This window comes from Schistocerca nitens, chromosome 5, assembly GCF_023898315.1.
Source record: "Schistocerca nitens isolate TAMUIC-IGC-003100 chromosome 5, iqSchNite1.1, whole genome shotgun sequence".
In the NCBI taxonomy this organism is placed as follows: Eukaryota; Metazoa; Arthropoda; class Insecta; order Orthoptera; family Acrididae; genus Schistocerca; species Schistocerca nitens.
In genome coordinates, this window is record NC_064618.1 from 383,159,094 (window position 1) to 383,185,229 (window position 26,136).

Here is a 26,136-nt window from a genome sequence, read left to right on the forward strand (position 1 = left end):
GATTTTCAATATGTAACTTTTCCAATATTTCAAAACCAGCAGTCACATTACTATCCATCAAAGTCGAAAATCTTCTCCTTTTTTGTATTTTTCTAATTGGGTTTTCACCATTTCCAGTAATGAAATCCACAGTAATAGTGATTTAATGCTTACATATTTTGCTGATTTTCATCAAGTAAAACAGTTTTTTTGTTTCTGAATGTCAGTGTACTTTTATTACACACACATGTGTACAAACATCTTGCTTGGAGGGTAGCTAAGCTCATACTAACTGCCTTACATAAATTTTTATCCTTTTCTTTGTGAACATTATCATCTTGCATGTCCACGGAAGTAAATCATAATGGAATACTTTGAGACCTTTCTTGGGACTACATACAGCACTAGTAGCTCCAACAGGACCTGCTGTGACGTAGGGATGTCGACTGTCGAGTTCCAACAGCCGCACGCCATCCAAGGAGTACCTCAAATAAATAATAAAAATACAAAACAAATATCTGAATGTATATGGGATGTCATCGACATGCAAATAACAGTTTTAAGGACTACTTTCATTCCACTTGATTATTATTCCATTCGGCATCTGAACCAGACTAGAAAGTGGACTGTTGTGCTTGTATGCAACTCAGCATGTCTGCTATATGGTGAGTGGCAACTTTCCTTCTCAAAGTATTGTTACATTCCATCCTGGATTTTCCATTGTATAATTAAGCTAACCACACTTAGAAAGGTATACAAACCAAATCATATTATTATTCGGAAAATTCCAAACTATACAAATGCCCGTTGTACAAAATCTGTACCATATTAATGTTACCACATAGAAAACAATACGAACTCTTACCAGCTGTCAACATTTAGTAAATCAAGCCTACAAAATCCCTCTACAAGAATGAAGAAAATCATGCACAAGTCACCTTAATCTGAAAACATGAGGGCACTGACACAGTCATTAATTTAGATCATGGCTCTCATAGGAGAAGACTCCCAGAGAATGTTCACCTGCAGCATTTCTAGTACTAACTTTACATTTCTAGTAATTCTTCTGTATGAACTAAATTCCAACAAGCGAATTGGTGCTTCTCTGCAACAAGGAAAAAGATACTTCCCCACAAAGAGGGAATAAAGTACTAAGACCATGGTAATTATATGCAGTCTCTCCAAGAGTCTCTATTCCTTTACACTACACCAATATATACCACTATTGGTCCTTGCCCATTAAAGGTGGTTCCAAGGCCACAATGTTAAATGATGATACAACTCTGTATTATTCTCCCCAAGTGCCCAACCATGGTTTGAGACTCAAGATACTTCAGTGCCCAAAATTTTGAGGTTGTTTCTCTAGTCTTTATACTTTTGTCTACTGACTTACAAACATTGACACCGGTGTGTCAGACCCACCATACTTGCTCCGGACACTGCGAGAGGGCTGTACAAGCAATGATCACACGCACGGCACAGCAGACACACCAGGAACCGCGGTGTTGGCCGTCGAATGGCGCTAGCTGCGCAGCATTTGTGCACCGCCGCCTTCAGTGTCAGCCAGTTTGCCGTGGCATACGGAGCTCCATCGCAGTCTTTAACACTGGTAGCATGCCGCGACAGCGTGGACGTGAACCGTATGTGCAGTTGACGGACTTTGAGCGAGGGCGTATAGTGGGCATGCGGGAGGCCGGGTGGACGTACCGCCGAATTGCTCAACACGTGGGGCGTGAGGTCTCCACAGTACATCGATGTTGTCGCCAGTGGTCAGCGGAAGGTGCACGTGCCCGTCGACCTGGGACCAGACCGCAGCGACGCACGGATGCACGCCAAGACCGTAGGATCCTACGCAGTGCCGTAGGGGACCGCACCGCCACTTCCCAGCAAATTAGGGACACTGTTGCTCCTGGGGTATCGGCGAGGACCATTCGCAACCGTCTCCATGAAGCTGGGCTACGGTCCCGCACACCGTTAGGCCGTCTTCCGCTCACGCCCCAACATCGTGCAGCCCGCCTCCAGTGGTGTCGCGACAGGCGTGAATGGAGGGACGAATGGAGACGTGTCGTCGTCAGCGATGAGAGTCACTTCTGCCTTGGTGCCAATGATGGTCGTATGCGTGTTTGGCGCCGTGCAGGTGAGCGCCACAATCAGGACTGCATACGACCGAGGCACACAGGGCCAACTCCCGGCATCATGGTGTGGGGAGCGATCTCCTACACTGGCCGTACACCACTGGTGATCGTCGAGGGGACACTGAATAGTGCACGGTACATCCAAACCGTCATCGAACCCATCGTTCTACCATTCCTAGACCGGCAAGGGAACTTGCTGTTCCAACAGGACAATGCACGTCCGCATGTATCCCGTGCCACCCAACGTGCTCTAGAAGGTGTAAGTCAACTACCCTGGCCAGCAAGATCTCCGGATCTGTCCCCCATTGAGCATGTTTGGGACTGGATGAAGCGTCGTCTCACGCGGTCTGCACGTCCAGCACGAACGCTGGTCCAACTGAGGCGCCAGGTGGAAATGGCATGGCAAGCCGTTCCACAGGACTACATCCAGCATCTCTACGATCGTCTCCATGGGAGAATAGCAGCCTGCATTGCTGCGAAAGGTGGATATACACTGTACTAGTGCCGACATTGTGCATGCTCTGTTGCCTGTGTCTATGTGCCTGTGGTTCTGTCAGTGTGATCATGTGATGTATCTGACCCCAGGAATGTGTCAATAAAGTTTCCCCTTCCTGGGACAATGAATTCACGGTGTTCTTATTTCAATTTCCAGGAGTGTATTTCTTAATATTTGTTTTCTGTATCAGCTTCATCCAAAGGCCAGTGTACTCATTTTAGAAGTGGTAGTCCCTCAGGCTGCCATCCTACTACCTTTGTAGGCATGAGTTTTGTAACTGAATTGGGCAAATCATTCAGCCACCTCTCAAATTTCTCAATCATTTCTACTCACTAGAAATGCTTAATTAGACAATAGGGTCTGCAGTCATCCAAGTTCACTTACTGGATTTCCCTGTAATCTTAAGATATTGATCCCTCAATTTGTCTATTACAATATTTGCATAGCACTTTTTGAAAGGATATACACTACCTGTCAAAAATGTGAAGCACCCAGAAGACATTTCAGTGTAACTTCATAAACATGTATACCATCAGTGGATATCTCAGTGACTAGAGTTGTAATTTTCTGTGACACACAGAATGGCCAAAACAGTGCTTTAGTGTTTCTTGTGTGCAGTTTTGTTACCAGGCTTGTCAAGATACATAAGGGGTGTGAACAGTGTCAGATGCCAAGTAATCACTGTGAAGGAGATGGAGCTGCTGCATACTTGAGTGAGACAGCATTTTCAGTGCCTAATGGACTTTCAAAAGAACCTCTTTGTGCTGTCCATGTAGCTGGATAATCGAAGTGTGCAATATCCAGACTTGTGGGACATTTGAATGTGAGAGCAGCCCAGTATTGGACTGAAAAGGAGCGTTATGGAAGGCATAATCATTGACAAGTTTACAGTTTACACATAAGAACACCACAAGTGAGGGTCATCATGTTGTGCACCAAACACAGTGCAGCCCTATCACATTCACACTTGCCCTCCGAGAACTCCCTACAACGTTCTGTGTCATCCTGCACTATTGGTCAGAAACTGACAAGGAGGAGGAGGACTGTGCAGTTACTGTCCCATTCTTAGGCTGCCATTAACGTAACACAAATGACTGCGTTTGAAGTGGTGTCATGGCCGGAAAGTATCAATTACTGTTTAGTGATATAACACAGTATCACAAGAGAATCACGATTCTGTTCTAACCTGGATAACAATCATCGGCGAGTGTGGTGGTGACCTGGGAAGAGGTCCCATTCTTCCAGTGTTTTGAAGAGGCAGGGTAGTGTTATTGCTTTTGTGCTGGTAAGGAGAACCATCGGGAATGACTTCGGGGAGCAGTTGGTAGTGATTGAAGAAACTATGATGGTATAATGGTGTCTCTTAGACGTGATCCATCATTGTGTGTTACTTCTCATGGGGCAGTATTGTGGCTCCATTTTTCAACATGATAATGCTTGTACACATATGGCATGTGTACCTATGATCTGTCTGTGTGGCGAGCAATCCTCTAAGATCAGTATCTGATAGAACATACATGAGACTAGCTCACTCATCAAGCCCCTCTCAGTGCCAGTTCCAGGATACTAAGAAAGAGTTACAACGGTTGTGGGTCAGCTTGCCTAAGGAGAAAATACAACAGCTGTATGACACAACTGAATCAGTATATACATCCAGAACACAGGTGGTGCAACATCATACTGATAAGTGGGCTTATACTGGAAAGTTCTTTGTAAATTTGATACAATACCATAATCACTGATGTAACATCACATACCCTGTCAACTTGTGAAGCTTAAAATAATTTCCTCTTCCCCTTTTTGACAGGCACATAGTTCCATGATTTGTAAACCAACTTTCAACTATCGTGAAAACGTGCCATTCCTCGCTGGGCATGAGACAGTGGACACAGTGTGTCCACAGCCACAAGATCTCAAAGGCCTTCTGGTGTTATTGGATCTAAAATAGTATGTAAAATGTGAAGTAACTACTTTCACTTTTTGAAGTTGCTCCAGGTTCTCAGTATTTTGTTTACTATTCCAGAAGTATTCATACAGTAATAATGTTTTGTCATATGCAGTGCAATAGTTAACAGAAATGTAGTTTATCCTCTTCCAAATCTTTGTTGCAATTAGTCAGTCATGACTAGGTCTGAATTACCCCCTGTTGCTCTTAATTTTTTTCTAATTGCACTGTGTTCCCTAGAATGTCCTGTCCTGATTTAATTGTATGTAAGTGCTCAACTTTGCTTTCTAACCATTCTATCACTAAGCTGAGACAATCAACTAAATCTTGCCCATGTTTTAATCCTGTTGCCACCATGTTTTCTAATCTGTCCATCATCACATTTTCTTGAGAACTCAAATCAAGCAGTTTATCATCTATGTTAAAAAAATGTTCCAACTATTTGAGAAAATCTTTTGACCATTTTAGATCATCTGTTGTCTATCGAGAAAATCAATGTCTGTATGTGGTGTTAGGTGTGAAAACAAATGCGTAATTGTTTTGAATGCTTCATTTCCCTTAATGAGAGCCACAGTCGCCAATCTACTCACTAGTCACAATTAGAAAGAGTTGCGGAAATGGCATTGACAGTAGTTAAGAAGGAACTAACAGTAAATGATACATACATCTTTTATCTAAATTGCACATAAACCAATTAAATTCATTTAGCAAACTCTGTATAAATTGTAATTCTTCTAACGCGCTCACTGTATGAATTGAACGGCAAATTAATAAAACACTGCACACTTTTGAAACCGAACTCACTGGATTTTGATGAGGCGAACCCCAATTAGAGTTCACGTAGCCATGCACACTGCTTGCTTGTAAGGGTGGTGTTAGCTCGACTGTTGCTGGATATCTACTGTTCCGGCTGTCCCCACTGTTTCCAACGGTTGGGTGCAAAGTGGCGCTACACACAGGTATAGTGCACTAACTACACTCTCTGTTGTGTCACTTCCCAGAAAATGAGCTTCTCACTTGTCAAACAGGTAGTCCATATGAAGCTTCTGTATGTAGCTCTGACGTTCACCTTTTAATTCTTCATAGGTCAAGACCATTCCAAGTTGTATTAATTTCCCATAAAATCTTCTTTATATTTAGTATTGACCAATAAATATTGAGAAACAATGGTTATTAATTTTTGCTCTAACTGTTGAATGTCTTGACTACTACTTGTTGTTTGCTTTCACTATGAAAAATTCACACTTATACAGGGTGTTTCAAAAATGACCGGTATATTTGAAAAGGCAATAAAAACTAAACGAGCAGCGATAGAAATACACCGTTTGTTGCAATATGCTTGGGACAACAGTACATTTTCAGGCGGACAAACTTTCGAAATTCCAGTAGTTACAATTTTCAACAACAGGTGGCGCTGCAAGTGATGTGAAAGATATAGAAGACAACGCAGTCTGTGGGTGCGCCATTCTGTACGTCGTCTTTCTGCTGTAAGCGTGTGCTGTAGACAACATGGTTTATTCCTTAGAACAGAGGATTTTTCTGGTGTTGGAATTCCACCGCCTAGAACACAGTGTTGTTGCAACAAGACGAAGTTTTCAGCGGAGGTTTAATGTAACCAAAGGACCGAAAAGCGATACAATAAAGGATCTGTTTGAAAAATATCAACGGACTGGGAACGTGACGGATGAACGTGCTGGAAAGGTAGGGCGACCGCGTACGGCAACCACAGAGGGCAACGCGCAGCTAGTGCAGCAGGTGATCCAAGAGCGGCCTCGGGTTTCCGTTCACCGTGTTGCAGCTGCAGTCCAAATGACGCCAACGTCCACGTATCGTCTCATGCGCCAGAGCTTACACCTCTATCCATACAAAATTCAAACGCGGCAACCCCTCAGCGACGCTATCATTGCTGCACGAGACATTCGCTAACGATATAGTGCACAGGATTGATGACGACGATATGCATGTGGGCAACATTTGGTTTACTGACGAAGCTTATTTTTACCTGGACGGCTTTGTCAGTAAACAGAACTGGCGCATATGGGGAACCGAAAAGCCCCATGTTGCAGTCCCATCGTCCCTGCATCCTCAAAAAGTACTGGTCTGGGCCGCCATGTCTTCCAAAGGAATCATTGGCCCATTTTTCAGATCCGAAACGATTACTGCATCACGCTATCTGGACATTCCTCGTGAATTTGTGGTGGTACAAACTGCCTTAGACGACACTGCGAACACCTTGTGGTTTATGCAAGATGGTGCCCGGCCACATCGCACGGCCGACGTCTTTAATTTCCTGAATGAATATTTCGATGATCGTGTGATTGCTTTGGGCTATCCGAAACATACAGGAGGCGGCGTGGATTGGCCTCCCTATTCGCCAGACATGAACCCCTGTGACTTCTTTCTGTGGGGACACTTGAAAGACCAGGTGTACCGCCAGAATCCAGAAACAATTGAACAGCTGAAGCAGTACATCTCATCTGCATGTGAAGCCATTCCGCCAGACACGTTGTCAAAGGTTTCGGGTAATTTCATTCAGAGACTACGCCATATTATTGCTACGCATGGTGGATATGTGGAAAATATTGTACTATAGAGTTTCCCAGACCACAGCGCCATCTGTTGTTGAAAATTGTAACTACTGTAATTTCGAAAGTTTGTTTGCCTGAAAATGTACTGTTGTCCCAAGCATATTGCAACAAACGGTGTATTTCTATCGTTGTTCGTTTAGTTTTTATTGCCGTTTCAAATATACCGGTCATTTTTGAAACACCCTGTACGTTGTGTGAAAGCAATAATAATTATTTTAGGAATGTTTAAAGTTCAAAACATGAAACATTAGTTGACTTACTGATGCTTCAGTTAAGTGTTAGTTTGGCTTCCAATCAATTCTGATTCCTCCTCATTGTAAACATCATATAATCATAACTAAGATGTCAGTGAATGACAGAATTCCAATATCCTGTTAAATAACCCACCAACTCACTTTTGTAAGGAAACTATTTGTCCAATATTCACTTTTATAATAAAATTCAAAATGGTCATGAGTCTTCAGTTCTTTATATATTGTAGAGTTGCTCAGCTTCAAACACTGTGCAATAGTGCTTCCATGCATAACATTGTAGTCTGAATTATTCTGCTTGTTACTGCTTCAATTTTCTTCACCATTTTTGTGATATGAAAGGTGATTCTGAGCCTCAAATAAAAACTAAAATGATTATTATTTTATTTTCAGTATGCCACTTCTCCTTTCTGAAGTTTCGAAACTATCAGCCATATAGTATCCATAAAATTCCTACTACTTCCCTTTTTGTACCGAGCGAGGTGGCGCAGTGGGTAGACACTGGACTCGCATTCGGGAGGACGACGGTTCAATCCCACGTCCGGCCATCCTGATTTAGGTTTTCCGTGATTTCCCTAAATCACTCCAGGCAAATGCTGGGATGGTTCCTCTGAAAGGGCACGGCCGACTTCCTTCCCCATCCTTCCCTAATCCGATGAGACTGATGACCACACTGTCTGGTCTCCTTCCCCAAGCAACTAACCAACCAACCAACCCTTTTTGTAATTTTGTTTCACTGGTTGCTGCAGCTATTCTGTCAAACTTTCCAATAAAAAGTGAGTAAAATAATTCATCTGTTTCTGAATATTGAAGAACTTTTACTACAGAAATGTGAGTGCAAACATCCTGTCTGGGTAGTGACTAGGCTCATACTAATAGCTTTACACATTGTTTTTTACATTAACATTGTTACCCTGCACATCCACGGTAATACATAGTAGTGGAGTGGAGTACTTCACTTTGAGGTCTTACTTGCCACTCCATATGATGTTAGTAGCTCCATGCAGCATCTGCAGTGATATAGAGATTTCTGCTGTCGAATTCCATATGCCAAACCCCACCCAAGGAATCCAACAATCAAATAATAAAAATACAAAAAATATCTGAACATTTATAAAATCATCTGTGTTCCATTTAATTATTGTTAAAATTATGATGAGAATAGAGAACATGCTCATTTATAGATGAAGAGGGTACAGAAATTTTCACACCTTTAATGCTTATGAGAAAATTCCTGAATTTAATTCTATACCCTCCCAAAATGCAAACAGGGAATCTAATTGAACTGTCCTAAAGTTGAACAGCTGGTAGGCACTTCAGGAGCAAATTTGGCTCTGCATGTAATTATGTCCAGAGCACAAAGGGATTGGCGAGGTAATGTGCCTAAACACAACTAAAGCAAATCGGAACAGGAGCAGCAGTTTAACATGTCCAGAGTCATCAGAGGGTTAACGGATAACATGCCATGTTGAATTTCATGTTAATTGGGTGGCTGATTAGCTGGCCAATAAATGTATTTCACCATAGGAAGCAAAATGTCACCACCATCTTGCTCCTCTATAACACTAATATGAGGTATGTTCAAAAAATTCTGGAATTTTGTCCACAAAATTTTTCTACACTTACCTTGTGCATGATCTCCTTTGAAATACTCTCCTTCACTATTGATACACTGCTCCCAATGCTGTTTCCACTTCTGCAAGCAGTCTTTGTGTGTTGCTTTCTGGATCGTGCTAAGTGCCATCTGCACGTTTTCTTTTATCTCGTATATTGTTGCAAGTCTTCAACCTTTCAACAGGTTTTTCAACTTTGTAAATAAAAAAGTCTGCAGGGGTCAGTTCTGGAGGATACGGAGGATGAGGAAGCACAGTGAATTCATTTTTTGTGCAATAGTCATGCACCAACTGGGATGAATGTGCGGGTGCATTATTGTGATCTAAGAGCCATGAATTGTCTTGCCACATTGCAGGCTGTTTGCTTTTCACCTATTCTTGCAGGTGTCGCAACACATCCAGATAGTATCATCAATTAACAGTGTGTTCCTGTGGCACGAATTCATGATGAACTAAGCCTTCAAAGTCAAAGAAAACTGTCAGTATGGCTTTGACATTTGACCTGATCTGACGAGCCGTTTTTGATCTTGGAGAAACTTTCCTGACTCATTGTGAAGACTGAACCTTGGTCTCAACATCATAACCGTGGAACCACATCTCACCACCAGTTATGATTCTGTTAAGAAACATCTCATTCTCATTTGCGCGATCCAAAAGCACTTCACAGATTGCGAGGCAAAGGTCTTTCTGGTCTTGACTCGTGAGCCTTGGGACAAACTTGGCAGCAACACGATGCATTCCAGGATACTGTATCAGGATTTCATGACATGACCCAGCTGAAATGTTAATTCTTCTGCAATCTCTGACAGTTAGTCTTTGATTGGTATGCACAGTTTCGTTGAAATTCCTGATACACCAAGTGTGGCTTAAGCACTCATCACAGCAGGCTTCTTGCATCATTTGGTGTGTCTATTTAAAGGTTTTCTTGCAGACATGTTGCTCCTCTAACCCTGCCATCTCGAAATTCACAAACTGTGTCACACAACATTTTACACAATACAGCCCTGAACAAAAACTAACAGACATACAACAATGAAACTTCAAGCAGTTACACATTTTACACAGGCTTGTGCAGGGATGCTACCCACATGACGCTCCAACACATCATGGGCTTGAAATTACAAATCTTCTGGAATTTTTTGATCATACCTCGTAAATGAAAATTTTTTGAAAGGATTGCGTAGAATATCTTACATAGAATGTCTTACAATGCAGATTTAAAGTCACGATTACTTTTCTTGCTGAAGAATTTGCATCCGATATCTGTGTCCATCAACCAGATAAGTATGTTGTAATAAATAAGACTTCATTTTGAACTCGCAAGATTTTCTAAGTTTATTACATCATAGAATACATAAATTAGGTCACTGTATTGGGAGACAAAAAAATGAATTTCTCTGTACTAGTGTTAGTATATGTTAACTAAATCTTAATACTGATATGACTTATGTGACGCATGCTGTAGATAAATATTCCATTGAACATCTGATGGTCTTTCCTCATTGAGCTATAGATAACACTGGAACAATATAAGTGCAACATAAACTTCATTTGTGGTAGTGACTGACTTCATAAACTGTATGTGAAAGAGAGGCACAAAACTCTTGCATGAATTCAGCATAGTGGGCAACGATGGATTTAAGTGCAACAAAGGGAGCTGCACTGTAACTTTATGAAATTTATGAATCTTAGACTGGAGTTTTATATGGCTCCTCTTCCAGCTTTAAACACAGTTTTGTGTACAGCACTATATATGACCTGAAGTGCACTGAATGTGAAGTACCAAGTGACTACATTTTTCGCTGCAAATGTGGTTGTTAAGTAATTTCAGAGTACCATAATATCTGTGTACCTTATTGAGAAGATATTCCAGCTATGATGTGGTATTATAAGATGCCGGTGACCTTTTTTTACTCAAATAATTTCCTCAGACATTCTTGATAAGGGCTCGGTAATGAATAAAATGTAAAACCAAGAGTAGTTAATTTCAATCTATTGTGCACAAAGTAATGTCTACCAAGAAACTAACTTTGGAAAGTGGTGTATCTTTGCTTTATTTAAATAAAAATATTTCTTAGAAAGATGATTATTGATAAGAAATTGTCGCATCTCCAGAATGGAGCACATCTGAAATGGAAGAATATGGGAAATTACAGGAGATAGAGACACTGTTCTCAATGCCATAGAAAGCAAAATATAAACTTGGTTTGGCTGCCTCCAACGAATGGATGATAACCGATGGCCAAAAGACTCTGAGTGAACTTAGCTGAATGAGAAGAATGTGGAAGACCACCTAGAAGATGAATGCAAGATGTTAATGATGATAGAAATTTAAGGGGTCTTCATGATGAAGATTGCACAGATGGGAAACTGAAACCTGACAAATGGAAGACAATGATCACTGTAAAAGAGTTGCATATATCATGAAGCCACAAGAAACATCATGTAATCCCATAGTTTTTAGTTCTTGCTTCTGTACGTGTGTAAATTGTGTGGTCTGTCAGGCTGTGCATGTACTTACTAAATAAGAATGTGATGTCAGAGAAACAAGTGCAGTGCACTTGTGGTTATTTCTACAAATTAATATAGTGAAGTAGTGACACTCAAAAATACTGTTTTCTCACGTGACATTGTTCCTTGAAATTTCTGAGATCACCAGATATATCACACTCTGAAAGTGAAAAAATAAATGTGTGCCAGTAATTATTGTTTATATAGTTGTAATCCATCAGCCACAATGCAGCAATTGAAAATTTTCTTTCTTTGTTGTGATGAAGCTAGTTTGAAAACTCAGTTCTGTCTGACAGATAGGATGATTTTTTAACCATACATATTTACCACATTTGAAAATGGAACTGTTTGAGCACTGTTTTATTTGTAAAATACTGGTACTCATTTGTCTGTGCCCAAAGTCAATATTAATGTCATTGGACAATCAGTTTACTTCGTTTATGGTGCATTGTAGTTTATCTTACAAATTCAAACACATTTTAGAGACTAAGATAACAATGTAATGAATGTTAGGGTCATCTGCACTACTTATTACATTAGTAATTCTCTACTAATTATCAATCTTGACATGGTTTGCTTGCATGAAATGTAACAAAACATTGTGTTCACGCAAGAGTTTTGTATGTCAACAATACTTCTTACTAATTCCTACATAGTAAGTTTCTATGCAGCACCATTAATTATGAAATGCTGGACAGATCAACAGGCTCAAATCTTCAAAAGTTCTGATGAGTGTCTAAATACTAGAAACCATTAATAACAGGCATGCTTATGACAGTTTGGGAACCCAAAGGTTGTTTTTCATTTTTAGGTAGCAAACAAGTAGAAAATAGTGGCAAGAAGTTGGAATATCTACAGAAACAGGATGTTGAATGGTATTTAATGTGGTGAGTGAAATGCATGAGAAAATATGCATATGATTTGAGTTAAGGTTTCATTAACATCACTTCTTCTTTCTACCAGTTTCTTCTGGTTTGCTCCTGGGGAAAAACTGTACAAACCAAATTTTTTCTGTCACAATTCCCACTTTTCATAGTAGGGACTGTTTATCTGTCTGTACCTCTATGTGACACTCATTTTTTTATGTATATAATGTGGAAAAAGCTCTTCACTGAAACATTTCCTCTTATAATTTTTCAGCAATGATATTCGTTTATGATTACCATCCTGGTGCAGAGACAATGATGATAAAGCATTTCACACAAGTGGAACCGGTGAATGGTTACTGTGATCCCTTCTCAGCAGACCCATCAGCACCACGACCATACAGTCATCAGAAGAATGCTTTATTACGCCAACAACTTCCTGAAAATGTAATCTGGAATTATATCATGCAGTTAACATCAGCTTTGAGAGTAATACACTCTGCAGGACTGGCTTGTCGAACACTTGATCCTACAAAGATTTTGTTAACAGGCAGATCAAGGCTTCGTCTTAGCTGTCTTGCCATTGCTGATGTATTGTCATTTGACCCAACAGCTACAAACCCACTGCATCTCATACCACACTATCAGGTACATTTCAGTTACACTTTCTTTCTCTATAGGTCACATTTGTACCACCGCTGTTGGCATGTTACGTTTTAGTAATGTAACAATTCACACCAATAACAGTGTGAGTAGTAATGCTTTGCATGTAATTATATTATGTTGTGTCCTAGATTTAATAAGTTTGTTATTATTTTTTATTTTTGAAAAATACATTAGAAACTTAATACATTTAGTCAACGATACTATTAATGATTTTCGTGTTCATAATTTTCTGGCACCTCCACCTCAGAGAGATTCGCAAAGTGTTGAAGTAGTTGTAGATTTGATGCCCAGGCAACGGAAACCAGCAATTAACACAAGAGGATTCTCTTATCTAAAGCCTCTTCCTTGTCATGGGACCATGCACATCCCAACACTGCCAGCCTAACTTTTGAAATACTTTCAGAACTTGGATTTGCAGTATTGAAATATTTTGCATGAAGTCCTGAAATTGCTCATGATTACCATCTCTTTCATATGCTTTGAATGTGTGTTAAAGAGGTCAGTGAGTTTACACTGACGCGCATATTCAGAGTGTTGTGCTATAATTATAGAGGAATAAGCAAGCTCATGAGACACTTGAATGATTGTGACAAAGCATAGTGATCACATAAAAATGTTGTAATTATAATCTTCTATGTTTGTATGATTAAATCTGATTTGGATTTGGGTTAAAGACTTAAACCAAAGGCCCTGTCTATACATTGATGATCTTGGGTGTAGATTTCTTGACATTGTGGGGAGCTGTAGGGAACTGTAGGATCCTTCTGAATAGGTAATATAGTCCTAAGTAGCTGCACAGGTAGCAAGAGTATGTGCAGTGTGCGCACGATAGTTTTCAGGGTTTCTGTATATTGGGCAAGCAGTTAAATATAGTACTTAAGGAACCATGTGTAGTTCATTTAGGTTTTAAAAAGATGAACAAGCATTATTGTATGCCAACCAAAACAATTTAAGTCAGATATTAATTAGGTGCAGAAGCATTCAGAGCAAGTTTCCAGAGGTACTGTTGCTCACTAATAAACACAATCAACAGTAGTGAAATAATCAGTTCAGACTGGAATATCTACCTAAAGACTGAGCAAGTCCCCAACAGTGACAGCACATTTATTACCATAAAAACTCCATAATGTCTAATGAAATAAATACTGAGGCAGAATGCAAGATAATCTGGCTGAAGATAAGGGCAAACCTGAAATAGTAGTTGGATGTTACTATCATCCATTCACATCACGATCTAAGTTGTGGAACACTTCAGAGAAAACGTGGAAAATATTGCATGTTAATCTTCCGACCATGCAGGGGCAATATGGGGAGGTTTCAGTCTACCTTCTATATCGACTAGGAGATGCACATACATATGTTTATAGAGTTATAGGCAGGGACGAAGAATCTTCTGACACAGTACTCAAAATATTTTTCAAAAATATCTATGATGTTCAGTTAAAAGTTAAGAAAGGTATAAATATATTTCTGCAACCCTAGTGCAGGAGGAGAATTATCAGAAACTACCTGAACATTCGCCAACAAACATTTAATTGCTTGGAGAAGAAATTGGAGGATCAGTGGCAGAAATTCAGATTTTTGCAGTCCATGTGATAGATAAGTTGGTCCCATTGAAGATAATGAGTGATGGGAAAGACACATCACTTCAGTAATAATTTGAGAAAGTTTATACAAAAACAGAGAGAGCTGCATAGAAGATTTCAATGAAACAAAACCCTTTTTGGCAAATAAAAGCTGTACAAAATCAAAACACGTTGAAAGACAGCTTGTGAGAAGCATTGAATTAGGTTGGAAGCAAGGTCTTACCTCGTGAGATCTCAAAAAACTGGTAAGTTAAGGTCTTGTGTTTAAATCAGTTAGTGGAACATAGTCTGTCCACATGGTTTGACCATGGTGGTACTGAAATGAAAGATGATAAAAAGGATGAATTAGTATTCTTCTCCAAAGATGTTCATAACTCAGTTCCTATGTTAGACCATTGCATGGATGGAAAGTTGATAGATACAGAAATAACTGAGGACAAAACTGAATAACTGCTCAAATTGCTTGATAGAGGAAAGGGCACAGAATCTGATGGAATACCCATTAGATTTTATTCTAAATATCTGAAGAAACTGGCTTCTCTGCTAATGCAAGTTTACCATAGGTCAGTGGAACAACAGTGTGTATGATGTGACTGGACTAATTCACATGTCTATCCAATATATAAGAAGGTTCGAAAGATATATGAGCAAAATTATAGACCTACATCATTAACTTCAATTTCTTTTAGAATTATGGAACATATACTATTCTCATGTGTGATGGAGTCTGGGGACCAGAAAACTGCTATCCTCATGGCTACTGCCGGCATCAGTGATGTAAAAGCCATCTTGTTCAGAAGGGTGTAGATAGAACAACTCAGGTTGACATCGTTTCTTGACTTGGAGAATGCTTTAAGTAGAGTTCCACATTGTTCCCTAGCATACAGAATAAGTGCATTTGGTATATGAGGTGTGATCAAAAAGTAATTAGAATTTTTTTTTTTTAGATTTTGGGGCTTTACATATCCAGTTTTCAGTTTTTTTAAGCATTTTCAATTGTTTTGAATATTAGTTTATTGTTGACAGTCAGAAAGATTATATGTATTTTCGAATGCTTGGCTAACTTTGCTTTAAAAAAAGATGGATGTAAGTAATTGCATTGAATTTTGCTTGAAAAATCGAATAAAGTGCAGCACTGCATTCAAAATGTTGACTCTGGATTTGACAAATCTACTGTGAGGAAGACGAGAGTTTACAATGTTTCAGAGAAGGTCGAGAAGATGTTGAAGATGACAACTACCCTGAATGCCCTAGCACATCAATTACTGACAACAGTTTGGAAGAAGTAAAGAAAATGGTTCTGGGAAATCACGGTCAGAGAGGTTGCTGATGATATCGGCTTATTCTTTGACTTATACAAAATGATTTGTGCACATGTTTTGGGAATGAAATGTATAATAGCGAAGTTCGTTCTGATATAGTTGAACTTTGACCAAAATCGATATTGTGTAGACTTCCTCAGCAATTTCTGAATGAAGATGACAGCAATTCACAACTTATAAAGAAGGTAATAGCAGGTGTTGAAACATGGGTATACCGGTATGACGTCAAAACGAAGGCCCAGTCGTCCCAGTGGATACTGTTGAAGAGCCTATACCGAAAAAAATTCGACAAGTTCGATCACATGTGAAGCTTCTTCTCATTGTTTTCTTTAATTAAAATGCTTCACAAGTTTCCATGTCATGGTCATATGGTCAATAAGGAATACTACCTGGAAGTTATGCGCTGTTTGTGTGAAGCAGTCTGAAGAAAACAACCTAAATTTTGTCAAACCTACTTGCTGACATTGCATCATGATAATGCTCCCCTCACACCTCAGTGCTAGTTCGTAATTTTTTGGCAAAAAAACAAAACCATTATGTTGCTTCAGCCACTATATTCACCAAACATGGCTCCCTGTGACCTCTTTCCATTCCTAAGACTGAAGAGAACCATGAAAGGACATTGTTTTGCCACTACTGATTTGATAAAAAAAGAGTTGCTGGAGAAGCTGAACACCATAATGAAAAGTGAGTTCCAGACTGCTTATAAGATTGGAAAAAGCACTGTATTATATCTGAGGGGGATTACTTTGAAGGAGACTAGGTTGGTGGTGATGAATAATAATAATAAAAAAAGATTCTGTAAGCAAAACAAAAATTCCCGTTACGTTTTGATCACTCCTTGTACTTCAACAGAACGCAGGAAATTTGTTATATATAGGTAAACTGAAGACAGATTTGTTGGAAAGTTTGTGCCAAAGTGCACTGCATTCATAAAGGAAATAACAATGAGACCTAGTGTCAGTTCTAGAGTACTGGTTCAGCATTTAAAGTGTTCATCAACTGTAGGCAAGATGGCAGACATGAATAAATCCCAAGGCGCATGCCTAGGATCATTAATGGTTGGTTGAGCCCATGGAAAATGTAACTGAGCCCTGGCTCAGAGTGGTTGCTTCTGGCAGTCTTGGAACTTTTAGATCCTGGGTATTTTATGAGATCAGGGCTTTAAGAGCACATACAAGGGTCCCATTAGCAGTATATAAGGTATTCTTGCTGCTAGGTGTACAAAAAGTTTGATTAGTCTTGACAGATCTGTAATAGCTTTGATTCTAACTCAAACAGGGAGATTTTTAATTTGTCAGCTTTTGTAAACTGATTGAAAATACATTTATGGATTGAAGTGATTTTGCAAGAAAATCCGTGGTGTAGGTGATAAGTACCGGAATTGGTCATCCGAGATTGGTATAAGTGAATTGGCCATGATGGCAAATATGAATACCTACCGAATTTCTTGCAGTGGTATAAGTTTGCAATGGCCATTTCTTTTTTAAGGGCTTGCTCCTAAGTCAATCAAGATCATTTAAAATTTGGACATCCCCATTGTTCTAAATAATTTTGATCCTGTTGGGTTGACTGAATTTTTGTCATTTGCTGCCAGGCTTTTCTTCTTGAATCTCATCTGATAATTGTTTACTAATCAGAATTTTTGTGTTTATACACTGTTTTGTGAAGCAGTTGGCTAACTGTGTAGTTTTAATAGTGTTATTCAGAACATTCTGCACAGAGCACATCTACAAAATGATTATGGAATCATTTTTGTTTTATTTTTTTAAATTTGTAGCAGCATGAATAAATTTTGGTATATTGTTGATCCTCCTGAGCACTGGTACCTTATTGTTAATACGGTCAGTTCTTTGTCAGAGGATAAATAGCTGAAAACAAGAGATTGCAACTTACCACTGACGAGAGCTATATTGTGGCCATGAGGGTACCTTATTTTAGCTGATGAGAGGGACTGGACACTTTTATGGATAGAGGACCCTTTACTCTACAGTGTATGTAGTGCATTATTTTGTGAATGGTGTGATAGTATTTAATTTTCTTTAAGAAAGTTATTTTGTTGTATGTTACACCATTAAATGAGTCTAAACTGTTTCCATTTTATGATGTTGTTGACATAAGATATAAACAAACATTTATTTCTGCATATAACACATACAGAACAGTTATAAGTATGAGAAAGTAAGAGTCACTTTGATGAGAAGCATGGAGTAATGTAGAACTCTCAAGTCAAAGAGAAACTAGGATAACACACTGGAATTTGCAGTTACATGGAATGTTTACGTACCACTGTACACAGGTGCTTGCTGGGACAGAATGACACACTACATGAGTGCCCTCCCTATTGCTAACGATATCGTAGATTAAACTTCGTTCGTTGTTACAACTGCTTTTTGAAAGCTGACATTATGCTGCTTGAGTCAGTGACCCCAACAGTTGTGACGTACAATCTTTGGCATTGTTTTCTTTTTCAAGGCACCTGTGTTCATCATATCTCCTGGTGATTGTGCTGTACTGGAACATTACCTGGCACTGTATTGTCATATTTTGCTTGTGTGGATCCTGAGGTGTTTTCAGTATCCAATGCGTTGAAAAATGTGGGTTTGATTGGTCCATCATGACGGTGGCAGGCACATCATTGATTCTGATTCAGAATTTGTCATTGCCTCTGCTAATCACTGCCTACAGTCCATCATATGGTGCCTGTAATGGTTAGCATACTGCATCATTATGTAAGAAAATGTGTTTGCAATTGTCGAGATCTATGAACACAAAATGAGTGTCTTCTAAACTGACTTCTGTTCTGGGTGCTGTTGGTCTGAGCTGGTGTATATGCTCCCGTAATCTGGTAGTAAAGTGTGATACAGCGATTGTATCGTCTGCTGTGCTGTGCAAGAATTCTTCAGCCAGATGTAGCATTTGCCCATATACTAGTTCTGCTGCCAAAGACTTCACATCACTTTTGAGTGATGCCCATAGACTGAGGAGTACAGTAGGTTGTGCCTCCATACAATTCGGCATGAATAGCATGCACGTCTTTCATGTAAGCAAGAAACTGCACTTTCCTTGCTTCGAAAGTACACTTTGAAGGATTAATTACCAAGCCTTGTGGACATAAGCAATCAAATACCCGTGCCAGATGCTGTAAATGTTCTTCTTCTGATGCACATACCACCACCATGCCATATATGTAGACATAACAGAAATCTGAGTCCCTAGTGATCTCATCCTTGAAATGGGGGAACATCTGTGCTGCATTGCACCAACCAAAGGGCATCCTAGTGAACTCAAATAGGACGAACTGTATTGTCATGACTGTTTTGGGAATATCTTCTGTAGCAACAGGGACATGATAGTATGCCCGGGCCAGATCAATGGTGGAAAATACAGTCTTATTATGAACACTGGAAGTACCTGAATCAGTACCTGGTGTGGCACTGTGTACTGATCCGGGATGTTCCTCACATTGAGCTGACAGTAATCGGCACATGGATGTCATCCGTGTTTTTGTTAGGTACCACATGAATTGAGGCTGCCTAGCTACTATTCGAAACATTGCAAATGCCTGGTGACAGCGTGCTGTGAAATTCCTGCTTCACAACTTTCAACTTCCCTGACATCAGACATCTAGGCCAAATGTGAGTTGTTGAGCCTGGTGTGGTCAAAGTCTGATGCGCCATTGTTTGTTTAATTGGCGGGAGAGCAGGCGACTGATGCTCGATTTCAGGAAGGTCTTTTAGTTGTCATGTGTATGGCATACTTCCTGCGACCATATGTACCATGATTGGCATGACACAACACACCGTCCCTAGAGTATTCAGGTTTGTAGTCGAATCGATCAGCTGCTGGCGTCGTAGGTCAGGCACCGTATCATAAAAGGATAAGAAATCGGCGCCAGTGACAGATTGTTATATCAGCTACCGTGAACTGCTGCTCAAATGTATGGCATAATCCAAGTTTAAACAATAATATGACCTGACCATAGCTCTGACGTGGTAGACGAGTTGCCAGGTATACTGACACTTCTGCCCCATTTCTACTAGGTATTGTAACTTTGTGTTGTGGTCTGTAACAAAGTCAATGTGTACTACTGATAGAAGTAGCTGTTGTTGCTATGGTTTCCGCTTCATGTTTTCACTTGCATGGTGGTGTACAGTTCCATGTGTGGTTGCCAAACGTCTTGTGATACCAGTAGATACTTGGTGCCAATGGTGAGTGGGTGTGAGGTCATGATGTCTGGCGGTGCAGTCGCTGGCTGGTGTGTACTGTTTGTAATGTGGCTACCTGCATGGTAAGTTCTGCTAATTGTGACTGTAGCAATGCTAGTGCCACTGCAGGCAAGTTCTGTCACAGCGTCAGTGTTTATATGTTCTGCAGGATACATCTCAGCGATCCTGTCCGCTGTCTGCGGCAGTGCATTTAGTCACCTGCGCACATTGTCAAATTTTTTGAGTGTCTGAGGGTAATTGGGACAACCAAATACTGTGCAGCATGTCGCCCCTCACTGCATTGCTTGCCAGTGCGCGCAAATGGCATAAAAGATGTGACGGTGTGCAGTTGCTGAGCTCCTCGGTCCACAAAAGCTTCTCTAGTCGCTTCGCCTCTGACTGTCAGAAGCATGTCACCACTGAATTCTTGATTGACACATTGATTCGTGTCTGGCAGTGCAGCTAGAATATCCTGCACTTATGTGTCTAGGTCCTCTGTAACTGATGTGACCAGTTAACTATATTTCATTTCATCTGCTGGGATCTGCACAAGGACAAACTGGCTTTCAAGCTGCGCGAACTACAATACTTGGCCGGAACAGCGAAGGCTTAATACTAACCCTTGTAATTGCACTGCTCACAGCTGGTTCTGTGGTGACCAGTGAGTTGTCCATTTTCATGTGAGAACGAGTTTGGGATGGCTAGCGTGGAATGACAGACGTTCACGTTGCGATACATTGCAGAATGCTGAAACTGGCCCAACTGTGCTGTAGTGCTATCATGTCAGGGTCACCAAATATGTGGACATCAGATAGAACCACACATTTATTTCCACATATAACACATACAGATCAACTTAAAAATATGAGAATGTAAGAGTCGTGGTGATTAGAAGCGTGGGATAATCTAGATCTCAAAACTCAAAGAATAACTAGGATAATACATCGGAATTGCTGTAGCTAAACACATTTGTGGGGACAAAATGTGACACTATAATGTAATGCCTGTAGTATAATGATGGAGGAGGGATCCTTTTGTGTGGAATATTTGGCAAGATATGTAGCTGTACTGAGGACTTTTGACAGAAAAAAGTCTGTACATAATCATGTACATTCACAGTAGTAATTTGATATGTGCCCTAAGAAGTGTGATGACCACTGCTATTAATGTTACATATTCTATTACTTTGCAGACAATTCATTACAACCACAGGAACTTTGTTAATGACACAGTTGTATACACTATGTGATCAAAAGTATCTGGACACCCTCAAAAACATAAGTTTTTCACATTAGGTGCATTGTGCTGCCTCCTTCTGCCAGGTACTCCATATCAGCAACCTCAGTAGTCCTTAGATTTTGTGAGAGAGCAGAATGGGGCACTCCGCAGAACTCGTGGACTTCGAACGTGGTCAGGTGATAGGGTGTCGCTTGTGTTATACGTCTGTACGCGAGATTTCCACACCCCTAGGTCCACTGTTTCCGATATGATAGTGAAGTGGAAATGTAAAGGGACACTTACAGCTCAAAAGCATACAGGCTGACCTCGTCTGTTGACTGACAGAGATTGCTGACAGTTGAAGAGGGACATAATGTGTAATAGGTAGATATCTATCCAGACTATCACTCAGGAATTCCAAACTGCATCAGGATCCACTGCAAGTACTATTACAGTTAGGTGGGAGGTGAGAAAACTTGGATTTCATGGCCGAACGGCTGCTCATAAGCCACATATCACGATGGTGAATGCTAAACGACACCTCACTCGGTGTAAGGAGCATAAACATTGGATGAAATTCTGAGACTTTTTTTTAAAAAAGCAAATATATTAAAACAAAATACAAATAAAAATGAAAATCTTTTTATATATAAGTAGTGGTATCTTTCAAGAGTATATTATTTGATGTAATTCCCTTCAGCCATGATGACTGCCTCCAATCCTGTTCTGAAGTGATCGGACACACTCTTTGAAACAGCACTACAGCTCTGTCCGTATTCACGAATGCTGCTTCAATAGCAGTGCATAGAGATGTGACATAGGGTGAGTCAACTATGCTCCAAACATAGTAATTGAAGGGCTCAAATCTGGGCTATTCGAGGGCAAGAACTCCTTCGATCTGAACATGTCAATCTAATCTGAGAGCCAGTTTTGGACTAAATGGCTTGTATGAGGTCCTCCTTTGCCTTCCGACGCATTGTCCGCTTGCTGACATTCATTACTGACACCAATTTCCTCAGCAATATCCTCGGGTCCCCTGAAATCAGTGCCTAAGCCTTTTCGATGAGTGCCGCAGTTTGTGACACACGTTTCTTCGAATGAGGTTTCCATGCCGGGTTAGTGGAACCGTCCCCAGACTTCTCCAAAGCATTGTACTTTGTCACAATATCGTAAACAGTTTATCTCAAGGTACCCAAACAATCGTACTATTTCCTTGGGTGAACACTCGGCATGAAGACTTTCAATAATTGTGGCTCTTCAGTTTTACTCTGCACTTGTTCATAGCTTCTTGGCTATTTTGAGGTTCTGACTTTACTAGATGAGTGTGACTTTCAAGAATGCCAATCGCACCTCCAGCAGATCTGCAATATGGCGGGAAATTCAAATTGAAATTCGTCCGTATTTAAGTGCCGCACCCTGTACATTATATTTATGTTTGTTGTGTCTTGCAAATGTCAAAATAATATTTATGCATTGTGATATATTTATTGTTACCAGTAAACATGTTGATTGAAACTTAAGGGTCAAATCTTTCCTTACTACTTCCAAACCCAATGTCACAAAAAATACTATATGCTTAATAATAATGTAAGAAATGCAGGCTGGAAGCTATTTGTGACACTTACTGAGAGAAGATATAGTTGATCTCCTTACATACCTGCTTTTAACAAGATACCTTTAATCCTGCATATTTACATTTTTGGTTTGTGTGTTTATGTTGCTCTTTCTATGATGTTTACACTAAGTGTAAATGGTGCTACCAATATTGGGAATGAAGCTAGTCTCAGAATGAGGGAACAGAACATGTGCAGTCCCACAAGAAGCAGTACTGAATCCACTTTCATTTTTAACTTTGATATATGATCTAGAAAACACAGGTCACATCAGTTTCATAGCAAACAGTTTTAAGTCCCACACAACGCAGTTTCAGACAAGCAAAAGGCATGCTAGAATTTGAAATAGACATGAATGGTCACATGCTAAATGAAACACAACAGATATCTAGATAGCAAGTGAAAATAGATCAGCTCACAGAAAAATTAGCTAAGTAGCGCAGCATCTTTTGTTTATAAAAGCCTTTCTCATTGCGCTGAACTAAAGATAAAGATTTTGACTTATTTTGCATATTTTCACTCCTTGTTTTATAGAACAGTGTTCTGGGAGCAGTGCATTGAAAGTAAATATAGTGTTTATTCAGCAGAAGTGGGTTGTGAGAATACTGCATAAATTAGATAACCATATATCTTGCAGGGATCTCTTAATGATCTTCTAGTTCTTACACTCACTTTTCCATATCTTTATTCCATAATGTTTTTGTTGCTTGTAAGGAAAATCATTTTTAATTAAAAATATAATTTGCACAATCACAGTACAAAGTAATACAATCTTGTAGACTTTGTCCTCTTTTTTTTTTAGGGTACAGGGTGGAGTTACATGCTCTGCTGCAAGGGTATTCAAGAATCTCACATCTAACACAAAGCCAGAAATTGGTATATTCTATTTGTTGATGTAGGTAATTTTTCTAAAAGGATACCAATGCAAGCAAGTAAATGTTAAACCATCAGTAGCTGATAAGCAGCTAACATTTTATAAAACTTCGGCAGTAGCAGCTTTTGTCAATGTAGTACCTTTCTTTCTGATATAGTAGGCTAAATTTTTCTGATACAAGCACTAATCAATATAACAATACTTTATTGTTAATGCAGCATACGGGTTAAGTCTCTGTGGTTAACTTGTCTTTTGTTGATGTTCACCTTAATTTGGTCCACATCCCTGAAGATTCTGTCTTCTGTTAGGACCTATTTTACGTAATCAGCAAATGAATATGTTCTGCAAATAAGATACTTCCAAATTCTTGTTTATATCAAAGTAAAGGTAACAGTTAGAAGATTTGCTCTATTTTTGAGAACGGGCTTATTCTGCAAGTAGAAGAAAATTACTAAATCCAGTATGTAAGTTTAATGTATCATCATCATCATCATCATCATCATAATCATTTTCTTCTTCTTCTTCTTCTTCTTCTTCTTCTTCTTCTTCTTCTTCTTCTTCTTCTTCTTCTTCATCATCATTTTCTTCTTATTCTTTCATACATTTAAAGGGTAATGAGTATCAGAGATAGTCACTGTATAAATGAGAACTCTGACTTACTGTACATAGTTTCTTGTAAATATAACTATACACTCCGCAAGCATTCCGTACGTAAAAGTTAACAATATTTGTGCCAAGATGAGCTGTGTTTGTACTCATATTTAGTCCATTTCATGACACCATGGTTTTAATCTTTTAAATCAAATCTATTAACTGCATTTCATTAGGGAAAAACATTGTTATTGGTCAGTAGAAGTGAAAAATTTGCGGTTTTGTCATAAAAATACATGAGACAGCCCATATACTAAGGAACATTTATTCTGGTGTGTTAAAAGCAAGGCATTACTGTTCTTTTAACCCACAACTGTAGCCTTATACAATGGCAAGATTCAGCAAAAAAAAAATTGTTGTGGCAATGAACAAGCAATTTACAAGAGGCACTTTCCTATGCTTCGCTGAAAAATGTAATGTAAGAGTTCGGACACACAAGAGTCAAGGCTCATGCAGCAAATCTGTGTAGTTATCAGCTATATTGTTAGTGAAATTGCATTTAAAATAAAACCTATTGCAAGCTGAGGACACAGTTTAGAGATTACTGTTGTTGTTGTTGTTGTTGTGGTAGTGGTCTTCAGTCCAGAGACTGGTTTGATGCAGCTCTCCATGCTACTCTATCCTGTGCAAGCTCCTTCATCTCCCAGTACTTACTGCAACCTACATCCTTCTGAATCTGTTTATTGTATTCATCTTTTGGTCTCCCTCTACGATTTTTACCCTCCGCGCTACCCTCCAATAATAAATTGGTGATCCCTTGATGCCTCAGAATATGCCCTACCAACCGATCTCTTCTTCTAGTCAAGTTGCGCCACAAATTTCTGTTCTCTCCAATTCTATTCAATATCTCCTCATTAGTTATGTGATCTACCCATGTAATCTTCAGCATTCTTCTATAGCACCACATTTCGAAAGCTTCTATTCTCTTCTTGTCTAAACTATTTATCATCCATGTTTCATTTCCATACATTGCTACACTCCATACAAATACTTTCAGAAACGACTTCCTGACACCTAAATCTATACTCGATGTTAACAAATTTCTCTTCTTCAGAAACACTTTCCTTGCCATTGCCAGTCTACATTTTATATCCTCTACTTCGACCATCATCAGTTATTTTGCTCCCCAAATAGCAAAACTCATTTGGTACTTTAAGCGTCTCATTTCCTAATCTAATTCCCTCAGCATCACCCGATTTAATTCGACTAGTCCATTATCCTCGTTTTGCTTTTGTTGATGTTCATCTTATATCCTCCTTTCAAGACACTGTCCATTCCGTTCAGCAGCTCTTCCAGGTCCTTTGCTGTCTCTGACATAATTACAATGTCATCGGCGAACCTCAAAGTTTTTGTTTCTTCTCCATGGATTTTAATTCCTACTCCAAATTTTTCTTTTGCTTTCTTTACTGCTTGCTCAATATACAGATTGAATAACATCGGGGATAGGCTACAACCCTGTCTCACTCCCTTTCCAACTACTGCTTCCCTTTCACCCCCCTTGACTCTTATAACTGCCATCTGGTTTCTTTACAAATTGTAAATAACCTTTCGCTCCCTGTATTTTACCACTGATTCAGAATTACTGTTATTACTATTATTATTAATATTAAAAGA

At 39.5% G+C, this 26,136-nt stretch overlaps 1 protein-coding gene across 3 annotated transcripts in view; it reads left to right on the top strand.

The window, feature by feature from the left end:
• LOC126259309 (PAN2-PAN3 deadenylation complex subunit PAN3) overlaps positions 1–26,136 on the top strand; it is a 129,618-nt gene that overhangs the window by 59,855 nt on the left and 43,627 nt on the right. For all 3 annotated transcript variants that reach the window (XM_049955986.1, XM_049955983.1, XM_049955985.1), the window contains one exon: positions 12,659–13,032. In XM_049955986.1, coding sequence (XP_049811943.1) covers positions 12,659–13,032 — 374 coding nt within the window. The remainder of the gene's footprint in view (positions 1–12,658; positions 13,033–26,136) is intronic.